This window comes from Periplaneta americana, chromosome 7, assembly GCF_040183065.1.
Source record: "Periplaneta americana isolate PAMFEO1 chromosome 7, P.americana_PAMFEO1_priV1, whole genome shotgun sequence".
Lineage (NCBI taxonomy): Eukaryota > Metazoa > Arthropoda > Insecta > Blattodea > Blattidae > Periplaneta > Periplaneta americana.
In genome coordinates this window covers 146800011-146825533 of record NC_091123.1, presented here as the reverse complement: position 1 = coordinate 146825533, position 25523 = coordinate 146800011, and the positions used below count along the sequence as shown (strand labels likewise).

Here is a 25523-nt window from a genome sequence, read left to right as displayed (position 1 = left end):
ATAGCTAAGTCCATAACGAATATAAAATTTGATAATCAATATTACGTTATGCAGACTTGTATCAATTATCTCACCTTCATTATCAATATATGAAATTTATCGAATCGAGTGGACAATAATTGATTAAGAGATAATCAATCGCCATGTTTTGAGTATATATATATATATATAATGCGATTTTCACTTGAAAAACAGCTACGGATAAATCGCCAATAAATAGCTTTTCTTTCTCGTGATATCACATTTTCAATTCTGCTAGAAAATCATGCTAAATCACGTTACAGATGAAGAAAAATACTTTCTACCATACAATTAAAAAATTCGCGGATTTCGCAAATGCGAAATTTTCAGGTCTCTACCAATACAGTATTAAGCTCATTGGAGATATCAGACCTGTCAAATATATAGGTATCTAACTGTATTAATGTTAAAAGAATATTCTATAGATTAAAGCTCTGTTTACATGCACCACCAGAAATGGTTATGTGGAAGGTTTTAGTGCTCTGCAGTTCTTAGTAACACTGCATGGCATTCAGAAGTTCAGTTTCCAGAGTAAAATAAGAAACATATTATGAATACACTTTGCATTCAAACACAATCCTACCTGGACCTCCATTTGTACCACAAGCTGGAACACTTGGTTGGTTAAGAGATTTCATTTCACCTTCTTTGGCTGTTGATTGTGTTTCTTTGGGTACTTCTGTGTTCTGTTGAGTCTGACCTGAACATTACACAATGCAATAAATCAACAATAAGGCCTAAAAGACTTCCAAGGAGTATCCTTCAAAGTATCAACCAGTAAGGCCCAAACGACTTCCAAGGAGTATCCTTCAAAGTATTAACAACTTTTATGAGAGCAATTTTTGAGAAGCGAAAAAATCTCGAATCTAATGCGCAAAGCCAATCAGACTACCAAAGAGCGATGAGAAGAATGCAATCCAATAGATCGACCGAGAACACAGAATAAAAACGAGATTAACATACCCACTCCTCCCCCCTACGGCACATTAACTGTTTCCAGTAGAATGAAAATTAATGAATAATATGACATAATTACTGATGAATCTCTTATATCACTGGGTTGAAACAGCAAATTTACATGGAAATAGAAGTTTAATTCACATCACTTAAAATCCATTATTATGCAGCAGAATCGACAAATTTAACCCATTATATCCCAGTGTCCTATTTAGAGGACAGTAGTTTATTTATTTTTTTAGCAATCACAATATCCTAATTATGTTAATTTTGTGTGTCATGTTACAAACTGAACTGTTTTGATGTACAAAACAATATTTTGGACTTGGTTTCTATTAAATTTTATTTTATTTTATATTTTTTCTTCACCTTACACAATTGTACTTCATATTATAGCCTATCATTGCCAATATTATCCGAGATTTTGGAAATGTAATTATTGTTTTGTGAATATATATATAGCAGATAGTTTGATGTTGCAATCTGATATATGATCGCTATCATCAACAATGCTAGCTGACTCTGACAACAATGCAAATATTGGTGTCCTCTAAATAGGACGCTGGGATGAAGTGTAATATAATATAACACTCCTCTGCGCATGATAGCATTCTGTTTGTTACGAACATATGACTACCCAGTATTTAGTGATATTATCAGATACTATTATTACTATTCTGTGCAGAGTGGTATCAGAGTGAGTAAGCACTGCTTCCGACGGCCAGTGTACCTTGTGTGATAAATACTTCATTTCAGCAGTTCGGGATTTTTTTAGGAATTTCTGTCTGTGGATGAAATGATTGTGAAGTACTATTGGCATTACAGTCTGAAACAGTTCATTTGTGGGAATCCAATCAGATTTGGGTACAATTATGGACTCTTTGTGGAACCAGTGAGTACTGCTTCAATTTCGACCTATATTGTGGAAAGGATGCTGTGGAAAATGAAAAAGATTATTTGTTGTTGGATCGAGAGTGATTCTGAATATGCTCGACTGTGTTGAACACTCAAATATTTATACTGTGCTCTTTGATAACTATTTCACGAATCATGATATCCCTATTCATCTTCAAAGTCAGGATACAGAGCAACAGGAACTGTAAGAGAGAGCCTTACTGAAGAATGTCCACTACGGAACAGCAAGGAATTAAAGAAGCAAGATCGAGGTACGTTTTACTATCAGTATGACTGAAATAGGTCCCGCGACGTGGTCTAAGGCATCCTGCCTTAGGACTCGTGTTACGGAATGCGCACTGGTTCGAGTCCTCATGGAGGAAGAAATTTTCTCATGAAATTTCGGCCAGTGTATGGGATCGGTGCCCACCCAGCATTGTGATGCACTTGGGGAGCTACGTAGCAAAAATCCGATTTCGCAAACCAGCTATAATGGCTGTGTGCTAAACACACGATACCTCCATTCTGGTTGGATGATCGTCCACCTCTGCTTCGGGATGTGGACGTGAGGCCAGCAGTCAGCTGGTCGGTCTTGGCCCTTCATGGGCTGTAGCGCCATGGATTTTTTTGGATGACCGAAATAGAGAAGTACTTTTCGTCCGGTGAAATGACAGCAAGTATGTCACTATTTCCACAAATTATGACACTATACACTCGGAGTACTGAAGACTACAATTCCCACTAGCCATCATGATTGGCTAGTAGGAAAATACGTAATTGGTGTTCCAAGAAAGAAGTATTACTGACCCATATTTACAACAATGATAGACTTGGCATTGGTGAATGCATGGCTCCTATGTAGACATGCACATGGGGCAAATGCACTGGATCTTCTAAATTTCAGATGTGCAGTGACTGTCCTATCTCAAACTTGACACAAGCAGGAAACAACTAGGGCGACCATCTGCATCACCCTCTAGCTACCTAAGAGTTGTCCTGATATCAGGATGGATGGAGTTGGACACTTCATTGTCCGTAGAAAGAAAGAGAGAAGATGCGCACGAACTAGCTGTGGAGGAAAACCGAAGTCATACTGTGTGAAATGTAACGTCACACTGTGTATGCAGTGTATTGCATCATTTCATAAAGTATGACTGTATCAGCCAAATTTAGTAATGGTTTTTTGCTATTCCATGAGATACGACTGTATCAGGCAAATTTGGTTCTTATGATTATAGTAGATCCCAGCGTCCTATTTAGAGGACAGCTATTTTCTCTGAAACCAGGCATCTCAAAATATTATGTATGATAGGTATGTGTTCTGCTGGACTTTCCTATGTGTTTCCAATAATTAAAACATCAAAATGTAGAAAAAAATAATTTGGGACTTTGGGTTAAGAATGTAGTCAGATTCCTAAGCAATGACATTTTCTAAAACTATGCAATGTTCTGAAATCCTGATACAACTTGAAAAACTGAACAGAGAATAGTTTCATAATGAATATACACAGGTTGTTTAGTAACAAATTATCATATTTTCTTTTTTTACTTGAACAGTTTTGAATTTAAATACCATGTTATATTGTTAATATAACACCTCATCAATTACATAATAATGTTATCATTCAGTTTATTTTCGGTTTTAACCTGTGAAAGCCGATCAAGTTGAGAAATGTTCAGTTTCCAAGAACAATGCTTTGCTCTGAAATTTTGCTCATCTCGAAAATTCGTGTACTGAGGTGTACAAAATATTACAACAAGTTTGTGTAGAATCTGTTCCACCCTACATTACTACTCGTATGTGGAACAAGATGTTGAAAGATGGAAGGCAAATATCAAAAGACACAATTCCTAGAGCTCCACTTGCAGCTTCTACGGATGTATACATTAACACTGCTGCTGAAATTATGAGGAACGATATACTAATAACAGCTCTCACAAGGGAAGGGTTTCGGCTCGAACAGGAATTTTTGGTAAAAAAATTTGTACAGAGGCTTACCTCACAATGGTGATGAAGACCGTTAAAGCATTCATTTGTGTAACTCTCAGTTTGGTTGATATTAGTCAATACACTTCTTTAAAAATGTACATGAGGATTCTCTATAAAATGCCTGAAACAGCATGGAGCAGAGCAATAAGCACAACACGCAGAAGCAACACCTGAACAATCTTCTGAACCACACTCCAGTGCTGAAAAATCAAATGCTACCTGAATTACACTTTTGAAGTCCGAGACTTGTTCAGGATTCACATAACCAGGTGACTGCCAGGAATACTGAAGCATAGGGCGGTATACTCAAGCAGACAATTGGCTATGAATAACAGAGTGCATTTTCATCATAAACACTCGATTTCCCAAGTTAAGTTCTGGATTCTCAGCAAGAGTCCTTATGCAATCTGTTATCCTCCGAGCATATATTTTGTATTGTCTCCTCCGAGCATATATTTTGTATTGTCTAAGGAAATAGATATTCAGAGGCTGGATATATTTAGTTTTTTAGGTGGAATGTTCATACATTCTATGTCCTAGCCTTGGAATGATTCACTTATTAAGGTCGTGTCCTTGTGTGCATTCAGTGACTCACACAACAGTGTACATTTTTGATTAGCTGCAATATTTTCAGACAGAACGTTGGAGAAAAATGTTCTTAAATGGGCTTTAGACATTTTACCACTCGCACTAGCTTCTAGGCTAGGCTAGGCTTACGGGTAAGGTGTCCCATCCCCTAACTTGTGCAGTGCTCTCCCTGCCCCTCAACTTGTACAGTGCTCTAACAGACAAACCACACATTACACAAACGAATGCTTTTGGGAGCTTTACAGAGATGTAAAGATGGGCCTGTATACAAATTTTGGACACGAAATTCCTGTTCGAGCCAAAACCCTTCCCTTGTCAGAGATACTGAAATTTCATTAGGTGTCACTCATATATTGGTAACAAAAAAAAAACTGCAAGTAACATTAGTACACAGTGGGTTTTAAGACTGCTTACTCCCAAACAATTGTAGTTTGCAAACAGTAGACTCAAACAGACATTACAGGAGGTGAGGGGTTTCTTTCAAAGATCACAACTTGAAATGAACCTTGGATGCATCAATTTGACCCTGAGAGCAAGCAACAAACCTCTGTGTGGAAATCTCCATCATCACTAACACCAAAGAAAACCAAAGTTGTGGCATCTGCAGAAAAGGTCATGGTCATCTCATTTTCTGGCATTCAAGAAATGATTTATCAATATGTTGTACAAGCAAACAAATACTTCAAAAATGTACTGAAGACCTTGAACAATCATGTCAGACAAAAACAACAGTATTTAAAGGCAGCAGGGTACATGTTGCACCACATTAATGCACAGCCCCATAGTGAAAATGCAGTCATGGATTATCTTATCAAAATAAATGTGGAATGTGTCCATCATTCTCCCTACAGTCCACACTTCACACTATGGGCCTCCAAAATCTGCTATGTACATTTAAACAGATTTTTCAGGAGAAAGAAAAAAAAATTATCAATTTTAATTCCCTTGATTTTCAAATCTATTTTCGGTATAATTTCAATCATCGCATGAAAATTAAGGGAATTAAAAGTGATGTTTTTTTTTTTCTTTCTCCTGAAGAATATGTTTAAATGCACATAGCAGATTTTGGAAGTGCAGGGACTATATATACTCTTTCCAAAGTTGAAGTAGTATCACCATCATATGCATTTCAGACTTGAGAAAATGTGGTGAAGGCTGTGGAGGTGATCCTGAAGGAGTTATCAAAAATGGTTTCGAGCAAGTCTTTGAAGAATGCAGGAATGCTGAAACAAATGTATTGTAACCAATGGGACTGTTTTCAGAAAGACTATCAAAATTTGGAGAATAAGTACAGTATGATGTTACAGAAAAATAATGATCATTCATTATTGAAAACCCCTTATACATTCGCTACGAAAGATAGTTCACCTATTCAGATCTACTGATTAGCTGTCTTTGCATTCAGTACAAAATACGCTGAAAGCACGAAAAATGCCTTAAATACTATAAAATTACTAACGACTCATGATAGCAAGCCAAAATAGCTGACTCCAGTCAGCAATATCTCTAATATGTCAATTGAATGAAGATATGAACAAAGAATGCCTCATTGCAAGAATGCCTCAGTAATTAAAAAACCATCCATAAGAATGAATGGCTTCATTGTCAACTGTTCAACACAACAATTTTTCAAGAAACGAATACTAGTAATACAGACATTGAGAAATTAAAATGAACTCGAGCTTTTAGTTACAACTAAAATAACTGTTATGTTCCGAGTTTATTGGGCAAGACAACTAATGGGGAACTTGCATACATTTTATTCTTCATCAAAAGTTGGCTCTTTCAGTAGGAAATGTGGCATAACCTCATAATGTGTATGTATTCGAAAACTTAAAAAACATGACCTTTCTTGATAAAATGTAAATGCAATTTTAAAAATGTTATTGTTAACTAATCTGAGTTCTTGACAAAGTCATTAACTGTCTTGTTCTCCAAAAATAGGAGAGCAATGTAGCATAAATGTCACACGACTCGAAAATGCCATGTCACTGGTGTGATTATAACCACAACAGCTTCCTAGTTAAGACGAAATGAATAAATCTTTTCTACACTTCGAGTTTCTTCTATTGCTCTCTATTGCCTCTTCATCATCTGTTGTCATACTAAATTTCTACAACTATTTTTGCTGAAAAGATGCACACAAAGAACTTTTTTTTTTTTTACTAATTGCGGTTTTATTCACCCATATGAAGCCAATTGTGTAGACCAATTTACCAACAGAGTCACTGGCCCAGGGTGCATCATAGGAGGCTGGTCTATGGAACACCCACAACGAGATGGAGATCTGTTGGAATGCCACAAGGGAACAGAAGCTCCTGGAGAAAACCACTGTGTTACATGGACCATGGGCTTGCCCAACACAAGTTATAAATCGAAGTTATATCAGGGATCGAACCCAGGCCCACAGAATTATAAATTCAGCACTCTAGCCACCAGACCCCTGTAGTTACAAAGAAATCTTATATGTGGTCTATTGTGCTAGTGTATAGTAACAGAGGCTCTGTTTATATCTGTGCATAGAATGCATTTTGAACATCACAATTTTCACATTTTACTTGGACATATTACACAGAATTATCCCCATAATTTTCTCTATCAACATGGTTTACTATTAGAGGAAATGAATATTGAAATAAGTCATATATGATATCAATAACCAAAATTACCGATTCAAGAATGGCTAACCTTGTGGTCCCATTACCTGGAATTTTGGCGGACATGAAGAGATCATTGCTTTTTATGAAAGTAGTTACTAAGTATAAATTTACGTGTGGCAGATTTATGGATTACAACTTCCTAAAACCTTCATGAATCATCACTTTAGAGTTGGGCATGACAACGAAGAATTAACATGCAGCTAACAATGAAATCAGAAGAGAGTAATATGATACAGGTTAACTACATGACTACAATGCTGTCTGCACAATATATAGAGATCTTGTGCTATAACATTACACCCATTTTCAAATGCCTCTCAAAAAGTATTGAAATATTACGTATTTTCTGCTATACAAAGATATTTTGATCAAACCATGCAGCTTTTCTCTCTCACTAAGGATTACAGAATAAATTTAAAGAATAAAAACATATAGAACACTCTTCACATTTTTGTACATAGACAAGTAAAATCTCGTTCAAATAACATTTACATTTTATCCTTTGAACTCAACATAAAAAAGCATATGGTATCTAACTATATTTATATTGCAAGAATCACCTTTAAAAGGCTCAAAATGAGCTAATTGAGGTCACTTTTGAAGAGGAAATAAACGGATCACTATAAGAAACTGTGACAACTGATTCTGACCAAAACTACTATGCACATAACACAAGTTGAAGCCATCCTGTGTCCTGTTCCTTAAATCAACCATGTAAAGTGCCAAGTAATAATGCACACTATTTAAATACGATAAAACAGTGTGCAATAATCGAAATTCATTACATTGATTTCATGGACATCTGAGTAACTACACACAAAAATTAATCTCATTAATTCATCAGAAAATTATGTCAATCTTCTTGAGGTGAATGTGGTAAATAACGCAAATCCTGAACTTCCCATTATACTTTCCCCACCCAAGCTTTTATCGACCTTGCTTCCATTTCACTGGAAGTCCCACACTAACCTTCTCCGGGCACTGACTGAGGAGCCAGGGGTTTGGTATGCACAAACTCTGGTGCAAACCTGGACGGAGACTCGGCCCGCTGCCTCCTGGCCCGAGAGATCTCTTTGCACTGCTCCTCGAAGTCAGAATCCATCTCAGCTTTGATCAGGGTGTAAGCAGTATCACGGAGCGAACAGGCACGGTGGCGGATAAGCTTGTCAGCAGGATCCCTGCAGAAAAGAAGTGATCCTCAAGGGGTGCATATGCAAGTGAAGATTACTAATTAAGGGATAATAAATCAATAATATGGCCTCTGAAAATCATCAAATATTGTTAAAATACAAGAAATTGTAGAAAAAAAAATCTCTTGTAACAGTGTGTAAGTGATCATTAGACTTCGGATTTTAAGGCAAATGCCTATTTAATTCCTTGAATGGGACATGAGAAGTAATTACATATCTTTACGATTCATGAAAAATCTTATGTATTGAAAGCATTTTATAGTGCCTAAAATGACCTAAAGGTAGCTTTTTACTTTCCATTTCTAAACAAGAGAATGCTACGAAATGTTAACACAACTCCAAAAAGTTAATAAGATTGTCCATCTCCAATGGATTCCAGCACACTGTGGAGTCATGGGGAATGAAACCACAGACACACTTGCCAAGAAAGGCACAACAATAAAACAAAAATCTGAATTTAATTTCTCATATTCCTCAATAAAATGCTTGATCACTACAAAATTTTCTCATTCATACCTACAAGAAATAGAATCAAATGCTAAAGACAAAAAATGGATTACACTACTTTCCAACCCAGATATAATCCCCCAGAGACCAAGGAAAACAGCAGTTGCAGGCTTCAGACTATTGACAAATCATGACTGTCTAGCAAGTCATCTCTACAGAATAGGTATCTCAGCTTCAGCCATATGTGTCCTGTGTAACGATCCAGCAGAAATGAATGAAGACCACTTGAAGACCTGTGAAGCATTAAGATCAGAAGAAACTACAGCTCAAAAGTATTGGAAAGCATGACTGCTAATGGCTTCATTGCCAAATGCAAGGCACTAAACAACAACAACTTTCCATTTCTTTTAGTCGTAAGTATATCTGATTGTGAGATTATTGGCATCCCTTCTTTAAGTGAAATCTTGACAACAATGAAGAAATACTAACCATTTCACAGCTGGCCACTAATTATGAGCTGAAGTAGAGTCAGTCTTTGAATGAGAATAATGCAATTAAGCCCTTTTTGAATGTTAGTCTAGTTTTCATTGCAGAAAAGAGGCATTCTTTTGTATAACGTACTGCAGTCAGGTTGCATTACTGAGTTACAGAAATAATTACAGTGGCCAACTGACTCCCTGTGGCAAGTTGACACTTCTTGTTTCATTTTCACACAATTACTGTGTTCACTGTTAGTGGTTTCGAAGCAGTAGGTGCAATTTCAAATGATAAGGCTTCTCCAAGAATTGTTTAATTCGTTCCTGATTAATGGAACACAAAGAGGACTTAACACTTGATGGGGAAATATTTTATCATTATGCAACGAACAGGTAAGAAATTCTACAAATTAACCTCTCCTGTGAAAATCTCGAAATCGAGGTTTTCAGCTTCACAATGCTTCTATTTTAATGAGAAAGTGAAATATTATTGGTCTTCTTTAATGCATAAACAGAAAGTCAGCTTTTTATTCTCTTCAGTGTAAATCTATACAATTATTTAGTGACAGGTGGAACAATAAATTTCAGTTTGAAGTAAAAACAAAAAAATGAAATTTTGAGGAAAAATCCTATTTATAGGATTTAAACAAGTAACATAAATTTTGTAATTATAAAGATTTTTTTGTTTTTAAAATTCATAAATATCTTAAGTAAGCTCAAGTATGACACCCAAAACTATGGAACAACCAGAAAGAGGAGTAAATTTGTTTATCTAACAATCCTTGCAGAAATCAAAAGTAATCAGAGTGACTTTCTTAATAAATATTTGAAGACATTATTACAAAACCAACTCTTGTCAAAATTACTATTTTTCAGAAGAACAATAAAAAATAAAAGATTAACACGTCAGCTATTTCCGTTCAACTGGTGTTTTATCCTTGGGTCTATTGCACTTGACATAGTCTATAAACATTTAAAATAGTAGCAAATGTGTCCTTAACTCAATTTCATTAAAAATGACTAAGGCTGTTCTTGTAATAATGTCTTCATTTCAATATTTATGTTATTCTGATAAGTTACTGTTTACAATATTTTTTATTCACAGTTTTGTGTTATTTAACAAATTTTCATCTAGTAACTTGTCATGAAACCTACAATATTCACTTGACAAACGTTTTCACCTCTGTTTTATAAGGCTTCTTCAAGTCACTATTACGTTACGTGATAAAATTCTAAAACATTATAAACATTATACATACATTAAAAATTAAATTACATGGTTACAGTATTATCAACAGCTATTATGTATACAGCAAACTCTCGTTTATTCATGCTAATCACAAGACAAAACGACACGAATAAACGAAAAACACGAATAATCAGAAATGTTTATTAATTTGCCACAATAATGGTTTAGCATAAGAAAATCATAAACCTATATGTATAGAAAGATAACTTACTGTACTTAAAATTATTATTTTTACTTTTTACAGCAAAATAATAACCGCGACGTCAGTTTAATTTTAAAATAACTGTCACCAACATTCGACAAAAGAAAAAAAACAATAAAAGTTAACTAAACTGTAATTAGAAAGACAAAACATCCTTTGTTGCTCTAATGCTAACAAATTACACACTCAAAATACGATATCATTTATATTCTATTGTTTCTAATTACAGTACTAAATGCATTACTGCATTGAAATTACTGTACAGTATGTTATTAGATTTAGTTTTCATAAGTTTTACCAGTTTGGTTCGCTTATCTAGTGGGTACTGTACTGTTTATACTACAGCTGTGTGTCGATTGTTACTATTTATGATACTCAGGCTGCTAGTTGTGCGATCTCAGTTCACATGTATTCGAAATTTCTTATTTCAATCTATAGAACACCTTCACCAAAGTACAAAAAAAGTCCTGCACAAATAACCCGTAAACTAAATAATCTGCACACGAATAATCGAGTTTGCTGTACTATTATTTTCATTTTTCTTTAGTTACACATAAAGTACTGTATCTTTATAATAAAAGCAATGCCTACTGCAAAATCCATGTATATTTTCGTTAGTCAGTGTTAAAATTTTATATATTGGTCAGTTAGGTTGGGTTACAATGTGAAGCTGTATAGGAGTTTACTGTCATAATTACTATGATTATTAAGATATTGTACCTTTATCTCTTTATTTCTAAAATACCTGCATATTATGTCTCTCAGAATATTAGTCTTTATGTTAAAAAATTACTTCTTGCGAGTTTATATTGTATCTGTATTCTGTACATAAAATAATAATATAATTAATATGTTGTGAATTTGTGAGATACAATTTCTCAAGTCATATCAAAAAGAACTGGATATTATATAAGCAGCGCACAGCGATCAAGGGGTAAAAAAAAATTCCAATATAAATTAAATGTATATATTGATTCTTTTGTATGACCGATACAGAGATACATTTTGGCTCACGATGACACCCCAACGGGTTCAGACTGGGAACATCATCGTCATCGTCTGCTGTCTCTGAAATTTAAATGAACTCATACATATACATGAAGTGACGTGAAATGTATGTCAGCACAGTAGATCAATTTACAGATCTTACAATTACTTTATCTCTGCTTCTGTGCAACATCACATTTGCGGTGGGGAGGAAAGGAGACGGCAGGAAGGTTGTAATGATTTTTAACACGCTGACTCCCACGACTAAGATGTGCCACTTGAAATTTAAGTCACTGACCGGCAGAGATAAAATATAGGGTCTGTAGAAAATTGAGTTAACGTTAAGTGGGCGTATAGGGACTGAGGGGTGCGTTTTTGTTTTGCTGAAGTTCAAGGCAATGCTAACTTATTTAAAGTTTGTGTGGCTGTAGCCTGTATATATTTTCATTTGGTTTTATTTTATTTATAGTTCGATTTTTCTATTATTTTATTTGTATTTCTGATGATGAGGAAGAGAAGGTCTGACAGCCTTAACTACGTCAAAGTAAATAAACAAACACACACATACATACAAATTAAAAAACATTTGAACGTATGGCACATGATGAAATTCGTTTTGGTTGTCTATAGTTGACTTTCTGAGATTTCCGAGAATTCTAACAACCAGTTTAATTAAAAAAAAAAAAAAAAAGCAAAAAGGACAACCCGGGCAATGCCGGGTGCTTTCAGCTAGTGTATAACTAAAGAATCATGAATATAATAGTACATACAAGTAATAACAGCCCTTGATAATAATGCAATCATGTAATTTAATTTTTAATGTGTACATGTTTTAGAATTTTTAACACATAACATAACACAGTGACCTGAAGGTCCCTTACAAATTAGAGGCGAAAATGTTTGCCAACTAAATATTATATTTTTAATGATAAGTTATTAGACAGAAATTCGTTAACACAAAAGTGTGAATAGTGAATAAAAAAGTCCTTAATAAAGCTGAGCACTTGCCTGTCTGGGTTATACTCCAGCGCATTGCGACACAACAAGTCAACATCGTCAAGGAAATCCTGGGCACACACGTATCGGTGAAGATCAATCTTTGTCATCATGGTCTCCAAGTCCATTGGCTGCTTTATGATGGATAGATAGTCTGGCACCTCCTGCACATCCACTGGCTTCGTAAACATGAAGAACCTGCATACCAAGAAATAGATCAAACAAGGTGTTCAAAAGGAGTGGTCAGATTTCCATTAATGAGTTATTTAATGATACCCTATCAAGTGTATAGTTATTCTGCATCAATAGAGTTGATGATAGCGAGATGAGTCCAAGGGTACACCATGAAATTACATGACATTCACTTTAGAGTTAGTGAAAAACCTAACAGTTCCAAGTGCAATTCAAACCTATTCCCAAGCGTAGTCTTGGAGCAGAGTCCTGCTCACTTTCCTACTGTACAATAGCGGCTCAGGAGAATTTGTGTCAATCAAATGTCCAGACAAGTCCAATAACTCATTAATGAGTAGATCTGTAGGTACTCCCTTCCTTTCCTGGTAAGAGATAAACCTAACATTTAAATATCACAAAATCCACAAGAATATACACTCATAGCGTTTTCAGAATAAGAAGGCATATGGTCTAAGCCAATAGTGTGCTGGCAGCAGTACAGTGTTGACACATGGTGCTTAAGTGAAAAGCAGAGACAGCAGATATGTGAAGGACAAAGAAAATGTAGTCATCGCTCCAGCACATGGCATGAGCAAGCTGTTTCATCATTGTTTGTTATTTATGTTTCAACATTCGTGCCGAATGTAATTTTTACCCAAATTTTTTTTTTTCTTAAAAAAAATCAGTAGATCTTGGTGTAAATAACACGCGAAATAAACTAACATATTTACATGGAAATTTATTTCGTTAATGAAAGAAACAGTACCTTACTTACTTATTGGCTTTTAAGGAACCCGGAGGTTCATTGCCACCCTCACATAAGTCCGCCATTGATCCCAATCCTGAGCAAGATTAATCCAGTCTCTACCATCATATCCCACCTCCCTCAAATCCATTTTAATATTATCTTCACACCTACGTCTCGGCCTCCCCAAAGGTCTTTTTCCCGCCGGCCTCCCAACTAACACTCTATATGCATTTCTGGATTCGTCCATACGTGCTACATGCCCTGCCCATCTCAAGCGTCTGGATTTAATGTTCCTAATTATGTCAGGTGAAGAATACAATGCATGCAGCTCTGCGTTGTGTAACTTTCTCCATTCTCCTCTAACTTCATCCCTCTTAGCCCCAAATATTTTCCTAAGAACCTTATTCTCAAACACCCTTAATCTCTGTTCCTCTCTCAAAGTGAGAGTCCAAGCTTCACAACCATACAGAACAACCGGTAATATAACTGTTTTATAAATTCTAACTTTCAGATTTTTTGACAGCAGACTAGATGACAAAAGCTTCTCAACCGAATAATAACAGGCATTTCCCATATTTATTCTGCGTTTAATTTCCTCCTGAGTGTCATTTATATTTGTTACTGTTGCTCCAAGATATTTGAATTTTTCCACCTCTTCGAAGGATAAATCTCCAATTTTTATATTTCCATTTCGTACAATATTCTGGTCACGAGACATAATCATATACTTAGTCTTTTCGGGATTTACGTCCAACCCTATCGCTTTACTTGCTTCAAGTAGAATTTCCGTGTTTTCCCTAATCATTTGTGGATTTTCTCCTAACATATTCACGTCATCCGCATAGACAAGAAGCTGATGTAACCCGTTCAATTCCAAACCCTCTGTGTAGAAACAGTACCTTAATTTTTAAAAAAAAGTTGAATATAGTATTGCACTATTTGACATGTGGAAATTCTCACTTGAAAAACTAAGCGAGAAAGTATACTCAAATGTCCAGAATTCCTTGTAGAGCAATCCTGAATTTATTGCTGTTTATTTCTTCAGCATAAAGAGGAAATACAGCATGTTTATAGGAGTAGGGTACGAATCTGGCAACAATTCAACTTAAGCATATGTGATTTAGTACACATACTGAAATTGAAAATTATTTATTTTCTTCTTCTCTGTTAAAATTAAGCCTCTCAATTTAATGGTTTAGCTTATGACTACCTATAGGTGCAGGATCCTACAGTTCCCTTTCCAGCTAAAGGTTTAAGTAGATGTAAATAAATGCACGTGGCATAGTGGTTCCTGATTGGCTATTAGATACACAACACCTCCAAGCTTATAAAGGGTGCGTCAGAAAGAACGGATGGATTTCAAACTATCGATATGCAGCGAGGGGAGGGATAGAGTGAGGGGGACCACGACTGTTGGGTCAGCCAGAGAATGCAATTTTAGTTGAGAACATGGTGCTGGTCTGACTTACAACGTGCTTTCATCGTAGAGATATTTTTTAAAAATGAAGAGTCTGTGATCGCCACTCAGGACTCATTTCGACATCGGACGTCACGCTAGGATTCCAACTCGGAATACAATTTTGCGGTGGGTGGCTTCATTTCGTATCACAGGTTCAACATTAAAGAAAAAAATCACCTGAATGAACACGGAGCGCGTGTACACCTGCAAATAACGTGGAGACAGACATTAGGTTTTCCAGCCACCTCAAAGATCAGCCCACAAACATGCTATTGCACTGAGATTGTCCGAGGCTACGGTAAGATCTCGCGCCCTGCGACTTCTTTCTTTGGGACCATTTGAAGCCGTAAGTTTGTAAACATCGATCACATATACTGGGTGAACTGAAGATGGCGATTCGTGAAGAAATTGTGGCAATTGCACCAGCTATGACTGTGAAAGTGATGGCGAACTTCAGAAAAAGCCTCGATGCCTGTATTGAAAGCCAAGGACATATATGGATAATGTTGTTTTCCATAAATAAACTGCATGTATTGGTGAATATGTTGATAACAATAAATTTTTGATTTGACAAATCCTTACAATTTTCTTGCCATGTGAAATCCATCCGTTCTTTCTGACGCACCCTGTACGTGTCAGCTTCTTCCTCACATTAAAAATGTCCATTGTACAATAACAATTAGTTTAAAATATATTCATAATATGGAATATGGGTTAAATTAAACATGTTTATAAGAACACTTTGTTATGATTTAAACAATATGTTTCTATTATTGGTTTTAGATACTGCATGATAAACCACGCATTTTTTTTAAAAGCAAGACGTAAAGTGCTGCAGCAAGACCGTTCTTTTATTACATTTGCTTCACCATCGCTGTAGCAAGCGTGCAGCAAATCAAAACATCGCTTTACGAGTTTGCTGCACGATCCATCATGGCAGAATGCATGTTTTGGTCTTTTGCAATGTTTATTATTGTTAAAATCATCTAGTAATAATAATTCTATGACATTATCATGGAAGTCGAAACTATTTAACATGTTCGGTTCTTTTAAGTTTACATTTATTACTGCAGTAATAGAAGCCAATATCAATTGTCCACCATTTTGCAGTCAGTTGACCTACTTACGTTTTTTTTTTCGACCCTCATTTTGCTGCAGCAAAGGCATGAAGTGCTTTACTGAAGCGCTTAAAAAAATGCACGGAAATTATTGTAATATACATTATAGCAACGCATATGTGTTGTACACATGGAACTCCCAGAGTCACATGACCTACTTCACACAACATAGCCGACAGGCAATAACATAGTGCAATGGCTGAGGCTGACCAGAAAAGACGAAATACTAGTGCAGTAAGACTCCAAACGGTGATTTTACTACTAAAGTTAGGGCAGATAAATTCCAGTTTGACTCCAAGCAAGCAGTTTATCACATTCCTTGGAAAATTTTTGCACTGAAACATACCTTAATCTCATATTCATAATTTGGACAAAGTGCAGTTTGATTCTAATCAACTCAATTATAAAATCTCCTCGTTCCTAGGATGCCAACTTAAAAATAAATATAATTAAATTATTTTATCTCTTTAAGTTATGTAATGTTTTTAAGGAGGCGTGTTGTTAATACCCTTATTTATAATTCACTGAAAAAGGGGCAAGAATGTTATATTTACAACATCAACTATATATCTCATAAATTTTTGCGCTATTTCTTATTATACTTTGTATACTACCACAATGAAAAGTGAAAATTGTACCATACTTCTCGCCTGTGAGTGTAAAACTTTCCTTTTGTGTATAACAGACAAAACACCGGCACCACTTGCAATCCCGTCAAGAGACATTGTTGTGGTAAGTATTGTTGTTCACCACATCATACACAGGAAATAGTCCACGTCTGAATTTTAAACTAAACTAAATCTTCAAAGCAAAATACAGATGTTACATGCTGGAGGCTGGATAATATCTCTGTTTAATTTTAAGAGATAACACATGACCCAGCTGACATACAAATTTTGTTCCTGTAGAGTTAGCTCTATCAAAAGACAAAGCTTAAGGTTCATCCCTGGCTATAAACAATATATGCACAACGAAGAAAGTAATATGGGACACATCAGCAAGACTTCATGAAAATTTAACTAAACACCACTTCACTATCACTGGCTAGTCGACACGGACCACCTTGAACTAGTTCTGCCTCATATGCCTTCTCTTTCTAAAAGTGCCCTCAGAGATACAGATGATCGTGTGATTTTAAATACATAACTATTCTCCAAAATAAAAAAAATAATAATTGTAACACGCAAGCAAATGAAAAACTAGCACTGACTTATTCCTCTAAAATTGGACCTGTAACAACATGCACACAAATGAAAAACCGGTGTCCAACAGGAATGTAGAGTCCAAATTATTTCTACTGCAATTTCAATTATGATCCTAATATAACATAGCAATTCATGTACGAAGTACATGCACCATTTCTAGATTTTTTTTTCCGAGTCAAAATTGCTTGTTCACAGTGGTTTCCCTTTTGACTTGAATATAGAAAAAATTTCTGTGTAAGAAAATTTTTCTGGTTGATATCAAGAACACAAATACCAAATGGATATTTAGCATCTCCACGAGTGAATGTTCCTACAGACATGACTCTTTCCTCATTTGCACGAGTTGGGCAGTAAGGATGGGTGAACACTACAGCAAACAAACTGTCATCGTGTAAAGATACTTGATATAATATTTACGAACAGTATTAAAAGCAACTCACTGTCAAACACTATTCAGTTGTACTGTAACCAGGAGAAAATAGTTGTGATTGATAAAAATAAGGAAATTCTGTTCTTCTAAATTGCAGTGTAAGAGTGTGATCACTTCATTTTCCTTGGTAGAAAGAACACATCCAGATCTGTAGTCAAATTTCTAAGAAAAAGTAAGAGTTGGACTTTCCTTTGGTCTTTGATTTCAAAGCACCATCCTGGCTCTGCTTGCTAGCTTAACAGCTGAAGATGTCTCCGTGTGGTTAAGGAGTTGCACATCTTCAACCTCACCATCAGGAATATCTTGTATTGAATCATCCACCTTCTGTTGAGATTAATTACACTGTACAACACTGATTTCCTCACAGACATAAAATGCATCAATTACCATGTTTTTGGACCCACAGAATACGAAAATGATATTGATTTTTGCGTATCACCTAACAGTGTTGAGATATTGCTATCACATCCTATAGTAGAAGTGTTTGTTCCTGTCTCTCAATCTGGGTAACTTTCTCCTTGTTTCTCGCGATTTATTACTCTTAGGGGCTGTTAAACCACTACGAATGTTCAAGTATACGGAATTTGCTGGTGTCTATTGTGAATAACACGAAGCAGTCTTGTAATACCTCATTCTGTGCAGATCATGCTTACATTGTGAGTAAATCACTGTGACTTATATTGTGAGTAAATCATTGTAATCATTGTGATAGTGAAGTGGCATTTCATACAGTGCTGTATAGCAAACAGAATTAAGATATTACGCTATTTGCCATTTATTCATTCATTCATTCATAGTGTTCTGCCCAAGGGCAGGTCTTTCACTGCAAACCCAGCATTCTCCAACCTTTCCTACTTTCTGCCTTCCTCTTTGCCTCCGGATATGATCCATATATCTTAATGTCATCTGGCCCAGTGTGCAGGTCAGAAGAATGAATTTGACTAATTAGGCCTCCAGACTTCACCAAAATTCACAGCAAAGGGTTAAATATCAGTTCTATCAGGGTTTTTGACCCGATCACAGACCGGGAAATCCCAATTAGTCTTTGCCCCCAAATCTGTCATCTGATATGATATTTTATTTATTTATTTAAATTTAAATATACAGAATACAGAATATAATTATAATAGCAATACAAATAAAATAACAGTCATTATAAAAAAGAAGATACAGTAATATTAATAAAATTTGAGGACTAAATGAGAAGCGCAGGTGTTACAAAGCCAAATCAGCATTCAACATGCTAGCTGATTACTGCTGGCAACTTATCACAGATGTTTCAGAGTTATCTTACTGGCATAAGTCAGTCATCCAGGAAGAAGTTTTGAAAAGGTGATAAATTTTTCTGTACTTTAGCTTACTTTGTTACATAAAATACAATTATACTATTTAGATAATGTATGATTTGGTTAGGATGATACAGTGATTTTAGCAACATCATTGCAAAATCATCTCTAAAAACGAAGTATGAATACACAATTATACTAGAAATGCTGCGAAAAATTGAACACGTCCTCACAAAAAAACTGTAAAGTGACAGAGAAAAACGACTTCAGATTTGAAATTAGTGTATGCCAATAAACTAAAATCGCATATTTTCATTTCTGTGAACGACAAAAAGTTGAAATCTTTGTTGTTATCTGTGTTCCTATCCATCATAATATGAACACCTAAAAAATCGTTTCAAGAACTCTGTATTCACTAGGCATCACTATCTTTCTCTAAAGGCCATGGAATCTGATAATCATTTCTGCTCTTTCATAATATGAGCTGGAGTTTCAGAGGATTTTCTTAGCTCGTGTGTTGACTATAAGAGGCAGCAGCCATGTAAAAGCATTTTGTATATGAAAACAAAGCAATTCGAAATCTCTCTTTTAGCTGTTGTCTATTATGTTACATAAAAGAGGCATAAAAGAGAGCTGGTGAGACTAAAGGCCCGCTGCCACTTAGCAGAATCGAACCAAATTGAAATGTCTGCCGGCGTTCACATCTAGTGGAATCGAACCGAAACATGTACAGATTAAAATGGATTGCATAATGACCTTAGCACAGTTATGTGAAGAGGCAGAAAGGGAAGAAATAAATATTTAAAACAAGAAATGGAAATACTGGATACATGGAGAATTTTCACTTTATTTGACTATATTCTCAGAGGTGAAGCAAAATTCCGTTTTTTAGCGCTGCTTTGGTTTAACTTTTACCTAATGTTTCCATTACCAGTAATTTACTTATTTTGCTTCAAGCATTATCACAGGAATAATTATTACGGTAATACTTCTGTGTTTTGTCATAAAGTAATGGATAATTTTGAATAAGATTTATTAATTTTTCTTTGTTCATATTATTTAATTGTAATTTTCTGTATATGCCTATATGCTATTCCAGCAATAACTTTCAATAAAGAAACTGCGCTATCAAAAAAGGATATGACTCATTTGTTTTTTTACAAAGATTTCATGAGACCATACGATCATAGCCAAAACAAGAAATTCTGTTCTGTCAGCGGAATAAATATTCTAGCTCATGAATTCTATTCGATTCAATTCGACACGTCGCTTTCTGCTATCTTCCATTTAAATACATTGTGAAGATAAATTCTGTTCGCTTCGATTCTGCTAAGTGAGAGCGGGCCTTAATTAAGAAGGTAATATTCTACAGCACAGTCCTAGAGTAGCAATATCATTCACATCATACTATTGGTATGGGAAAATAATGTGTTCAAAATTAAATGTGTCTTTTCATTGTATTCTATATAAACCTTTCTCTGAGCGTATGTAATTTTCACTTAACCTGCAGTCCTTATATTATATTAAACCAATGCTGGTATTCCCAACAATTTCTAGCACATTTCAAAATAGTTTTCTTAAATGGAGCTGTTGAAAAAAAAAAAATGTCTTTACTAACAGTTAAATTCGATTTACAAAGTGGAACAAAGCAAGTAATTATTTTCAATACTTCATAACAGTTTCAATAGGCATTTAATAATCGACAGTATCCCATAATGCCTGTAAAATAAAAACAATGGATGTAAAATCGAATTTTTCCTGCCATTCATGAAGGCAACATGAAGTCTTGATATCAGACAACATTCTCACAATACTTACTGCCGGTTGCGTGCGAGCTTGGCACAAATCTCACGCAGAAAGATCCTCAGCTCCCTCAGAGTGGCCTCTTCCTTCTCATATACAACTTTCAGCTCTTCCTCAGTCAGCTTCACAGGCTCGGGCGGGGGTGCCAGTGGAAGCTCTTCCAAAGGCTGAGCTGCAAAACCAATACAAATCATGAACATTGTCCCTTCATGTAATAATGAAAAATTTCATGTAATGATGAAAAATTTTTGAATTAATGAAAGTCTCTAGTGAAAATATATCACTCAAACTATTGCCTTAAAAAATCCAAAATGGAGATACTATAACATTGATTGCCTTCAACTTGAAACACTGGACTAAGTCAATTGCACGAATATAGACGAAAATTCGAGGACAGGGGGAGACAGTTTGCTCCAACAATGCTTGCCTTGACAGAAGTCTATCCTTTACTTAGTATCTATCCTCTATACAATTCAGAGTTTAATATGACGAACCTTAACTATTCACATGTGATATCTGAGATCGTCTGCACTTCTAGCAGAAAATGCTAAAAAAAATGACTAACAGTGATTCCCCAAGTGTCTGGTGTAAAGCCTTATAGCTTATAAAGGCACAGTGAAACATTCCAATATTTTAACTGAAATGACACTCACTCCATGTGGTTTAAAAATCAGACCATAACTGCGTTGATGCAATAAGTAGGGTTAAACTAGCACTGAGGTAGTTCCCTTGCTATTCCACTTAAGCAACTTCAACTGTCTTACCAGTCATACCAACATAACTTTCATGCTATTGCACACTCACGCTATGCCTTACATATACGAATCTGTGACAGGTTAGGTTAGTTTAGGCTTTTGTTATGCCCTGCATATACGACTCTGTACAGAATTTTCAAAACCTGGACTAGCTACATAATGGGAGACATATAAACGAAGTTACATTATGGAAACTGTATGTTTATTTATTATTATTTGTTGTGCTTCACTATTTTTCAGTGGTTATTGAATTAATATAAGTTTTGCGTTCTTCACATTACATAATATCCCTACATTCCTTCCCTTCAGTAGAAACCACAACGTTTGCATTTCCATTATCACGCACTCTCATTTCACACGTAATTTACTACATTTCCTAACAATTTCCTTTTCTTCAAATATTTCTCTATAAAATCCTAACTTTTCAAATCCATCTCGACAAAAAATCCCTTACAAATTCAACCATTTTGTCTTACAAAATCACCGGAATTACCTCAGTGCTAGTTTCTCCATCAGTAGGACATCTAAGAGAGACTGTATAAACCACTAACTGTTCTGCAATTTTAATAGAGCTTATTAACTTCTGGATCATTCTAGTCACTGCAGTGCAGAAGACAGTTGTTTCTCAACCCTACACATGGACAGACATCTGTGTTGCTCAGTGCAACAATGTGAATCTAGTGATTGAATTATTTTAGATATTTATCGAACTTTGTTAGTACTTGCTGTCTCTGCAGCCATGATTTATTGAAGATCGAACCAACTGAATGGTGTTATCAAGTAAACTTTTTAAAGTTTTCTTTTTTTCTAATATACAGTAGAACCTCTATTATCCGTGGTAATAAAGGGGATGGAGTGAATGGTTAGTCGAAAAAGTTGGATAATCCGTACCATATAAGGTTTTCATAAATTAAGTGCATAATACAGTTTCGTAATTTTCTCCATGGTATTGTTTTAACATGCTAGATAGCTCATAGATTAGAAATTCACTAATTTAAGTCTGATTTTCAACAGCAGTTGAATAATACAGTTCTCATGTTGTAGATTTACATACTTTATATTTGTTTTTCATTAAATCATGCACAATTGTAATTTCTATTTCGTATTCTGATGCAAGATGAACCACAGTTTTTTTTTTCCCCAAACCACTCAATTACTTACACTTTTTTTCGTAACACAGCATGTTTTCTTTTGACACCTGTGGAAGATATTTTGCATAGAAGTTAGACAGTACGGCCCCTCGAAGATTAGACCACACTGTATAAGGGTAAAGGTTTGTAAAAAAAAACACTCGTACTAATATAATGTACAGTACTTCATATTTGTTCTGCAAAAAAAAAAAAAAAAAAAATACGAGAAAGACAGTCGGATAATCCACCAATCGGTTAATAGGGTGACGGAAAATCGGAGTTCTACTGTATAGACAAGTTTTTATTGAACATTACTAAGCATGGTAGTAGTGAAATTAAAAGAGGACGCACTACTAACTAGTACTGGGGTTATGAAGAAGCAAAAATACCGGAAATACGACGAGTAATTTGAATTTTCACATTATGTCAGCAGATGTCAATGATGAAGAGAGATCACAGTATGTACTGTGTACAAGAGATTTAGTACCAGAGTGTATGCTTCCAAGTAAGAAACCAATAACCGAAACATGGTTGGTAAATTTCGAGACTATATTACCAGAAAGTTAAAAAAATTAAACAACAAAAAAGTACTTTTCTCAATAGGCACTAATACAAAGCAATGCAGGGAATGTGTGTTCAAAGGTGCCATTGTCTAACAATACTATCAGACATAGAAACCAGCACAATGATCATACAGTATAAATGGAAAAGAGAGTCACTACATGTAAACAGCCCCATGTCATCGGAGAACATTATGTACGGTGAGTCTGCAGGGAAACCGTTTTCAAAGGTGTCTTTATCTAACAATATTATCAGTCACAGAATCCAGTATATGATGAAGGGTCTCAATTATCAATTAAATGAAAAAGTGAAAGAGAAAGAATTTGGGTTGCAGGTAGATGAGGCTACTGATATTGTGGAAGACCTCTTTTGTGAAAGTATCACTGCAAGTACAAAGGCTCCAGAATTGTTCGAGATCCTGGACACATTTACTGTAAGGTGGTTGAAAATAATTTGGACTGTACAAAGCACGCTGGTATCTACACCGATGATTTCACTGAAAATGCACACTCATCTGGATTTGTTGTACCGTATCTTGAAACAGTAAGTGACGAGAACAAGGACAAATGCCATCAGGGTACACCTGAATTGATAGGCAGTATACAAGAAGATCATCAGCAAGCTTGGAGAGAGAGAGAGGGGGGGGGGGCAAGGGGGGAGGGAGAGGGAGAGGGAGGGGAAGAGGGGGGGAGAGAGAGAGAGAGAAAGTGTGCATAAAAAATAACCGAACTGATTTAATTGCGTTTAAATAAACTGCCAGGTGCGCGGTGGCTCCTAGCGGCAGAGAGGTGAATTCTTCGTCTTGACATTGCCGAGAGCACCATTCATGAGGGGCTATTCCGTTCGGATGTAGACACTGATATGTGTGGTCGTGTTTACAATACCCAGCATGGATCTGACATTGCAGCAACACGCAGTGATAAAGTTTTGTGTTCTACTAGCAAAACTCCTACGCAAACCTCGGAGATGGTACAGAAGCATGAATTAGACAAAACGAAAGTCTGCGACTGACATAAATGTTTGAATGTGAAGACTTTAATGGTTCTCCGCGCCCTGGAAGACCCATACCTGCAAAAACTGAAGTCAACATAAACACAATTGACTCAATTGTGCGAGAAGACTGTCGTATAATAATTTCGAAGATTGTCAACATCATGAATTGTCTTTTAGAACTGTTCAAGACAATCCGCAGTACTCTTGGCTATCAAAGAGTTGCAGCGAAATGGATACCGCATGTGCTGAAGGACGAATAGAAGTCTCACCGCATCATGACATGTCAACAATGGCTCGGAAGATTTTTGCAGGAACCAGATTTTTTAAACAAGATCACTTGCAACAAGACCTGGTTCCATCACTATGATCCCGGAATGAAGTAGGAGAGTTCACAATGGAAACATCCATCAAGTACAAGGCCCAAGAAAGCAAAAGTTCAGCAAAGAGCGGAAACGGTCATACACCTTATATTCTTTGACAAAAAGAGCATCCTTTATGATCATGTTGTGACAGATCAACGTACAGTAAATGCAGATTAGTATTGTGACGTACTGAAAGGGCCACTGAAGAGAAAAATTGCCAAGAAGAGACGAAATCTTGCCAGGATGGGATGGATCTTACAACCAGGACAACACACCTGCTCATCGAGACCAATAACTCAAGATGCCATCATGGTCGCCATTTCCACAGCGATAAGGAACTGCACAATGTTGTCATAGGTATTCTGAACAAACTGTCAAAAACGGGGTTCAGCAAGTGTTTTAAACAATGGATTAATCGTGTGTGTGTGTGTGTGTATATATATATATTTTTTTTTTCTGGACATTCTATTAAAATTTTTTAGCTAATTTAAAAAGTCTGGTACAGATCTCGCATTTTAGATTCGAGCACTTGTTATGGTTGAGGGCATTGAGTTCAAATACAGCAAAACAAAAGACATCTGGTCGCCTTGCTCCCAACAGAACTGTTCTCCTGTTAGTAATGTGTGTGTCGAAAGCTGGTTCAGGTCTGCAATATTGCCGAGTTATAGTTGTTGTTATTATTATTATTATTATTATTATTATTATTATTATTATTATTATTGTAGTAGTGTTTTAGAAGTATAGTTTATAGCAGTTAGTGCTTTAGTTTCGTAATTACTAATAGTTCAAAGTGTTGCAAATTGTGTACTGGTAGTCATTTTAATTTTCAATTTTTCACTGATCAT

The 25523-nt window shown here is 35.6% G+C and overlaps 1 protein-coding gene across 6 annotated transcripts in view; it reads right to left on the bottom strand.

The window, feature by feature from the left end:
- Positions 1-25523, bottom strand: part of LOC138703547 (ATPase family AAA domain-containing protein 2-like) — an 85774-nt gene that overhangs the window by 24321 nt on the left and 35930 nt on the right. For 5 of the 6 annotated variants that reach the window (XM_069831504.1, XM_069831505.1, XM_069831507.1 and 2 more), the window contains 4 exons: positions 20893-21049; positions 12670-12855; positions 8080-8288; positions 605-721 (listed from right to left, as the gene is read on the bottom strand). In XM_069831504.1, coding sequence (XP_069687605.1) covers positions 605-721; positions 8080-8288; positions 12670-12855; positions 20893-21049 — 669 coding nt within the window. The remainder of the gene's footprint in view (positions 1-604; positions 722-8079; positions 8289-12669; positions 12856-20892; positions 21050-25523) is intronic. The other variant, XM_069831508.1, reaches the window with a different exon arrangement.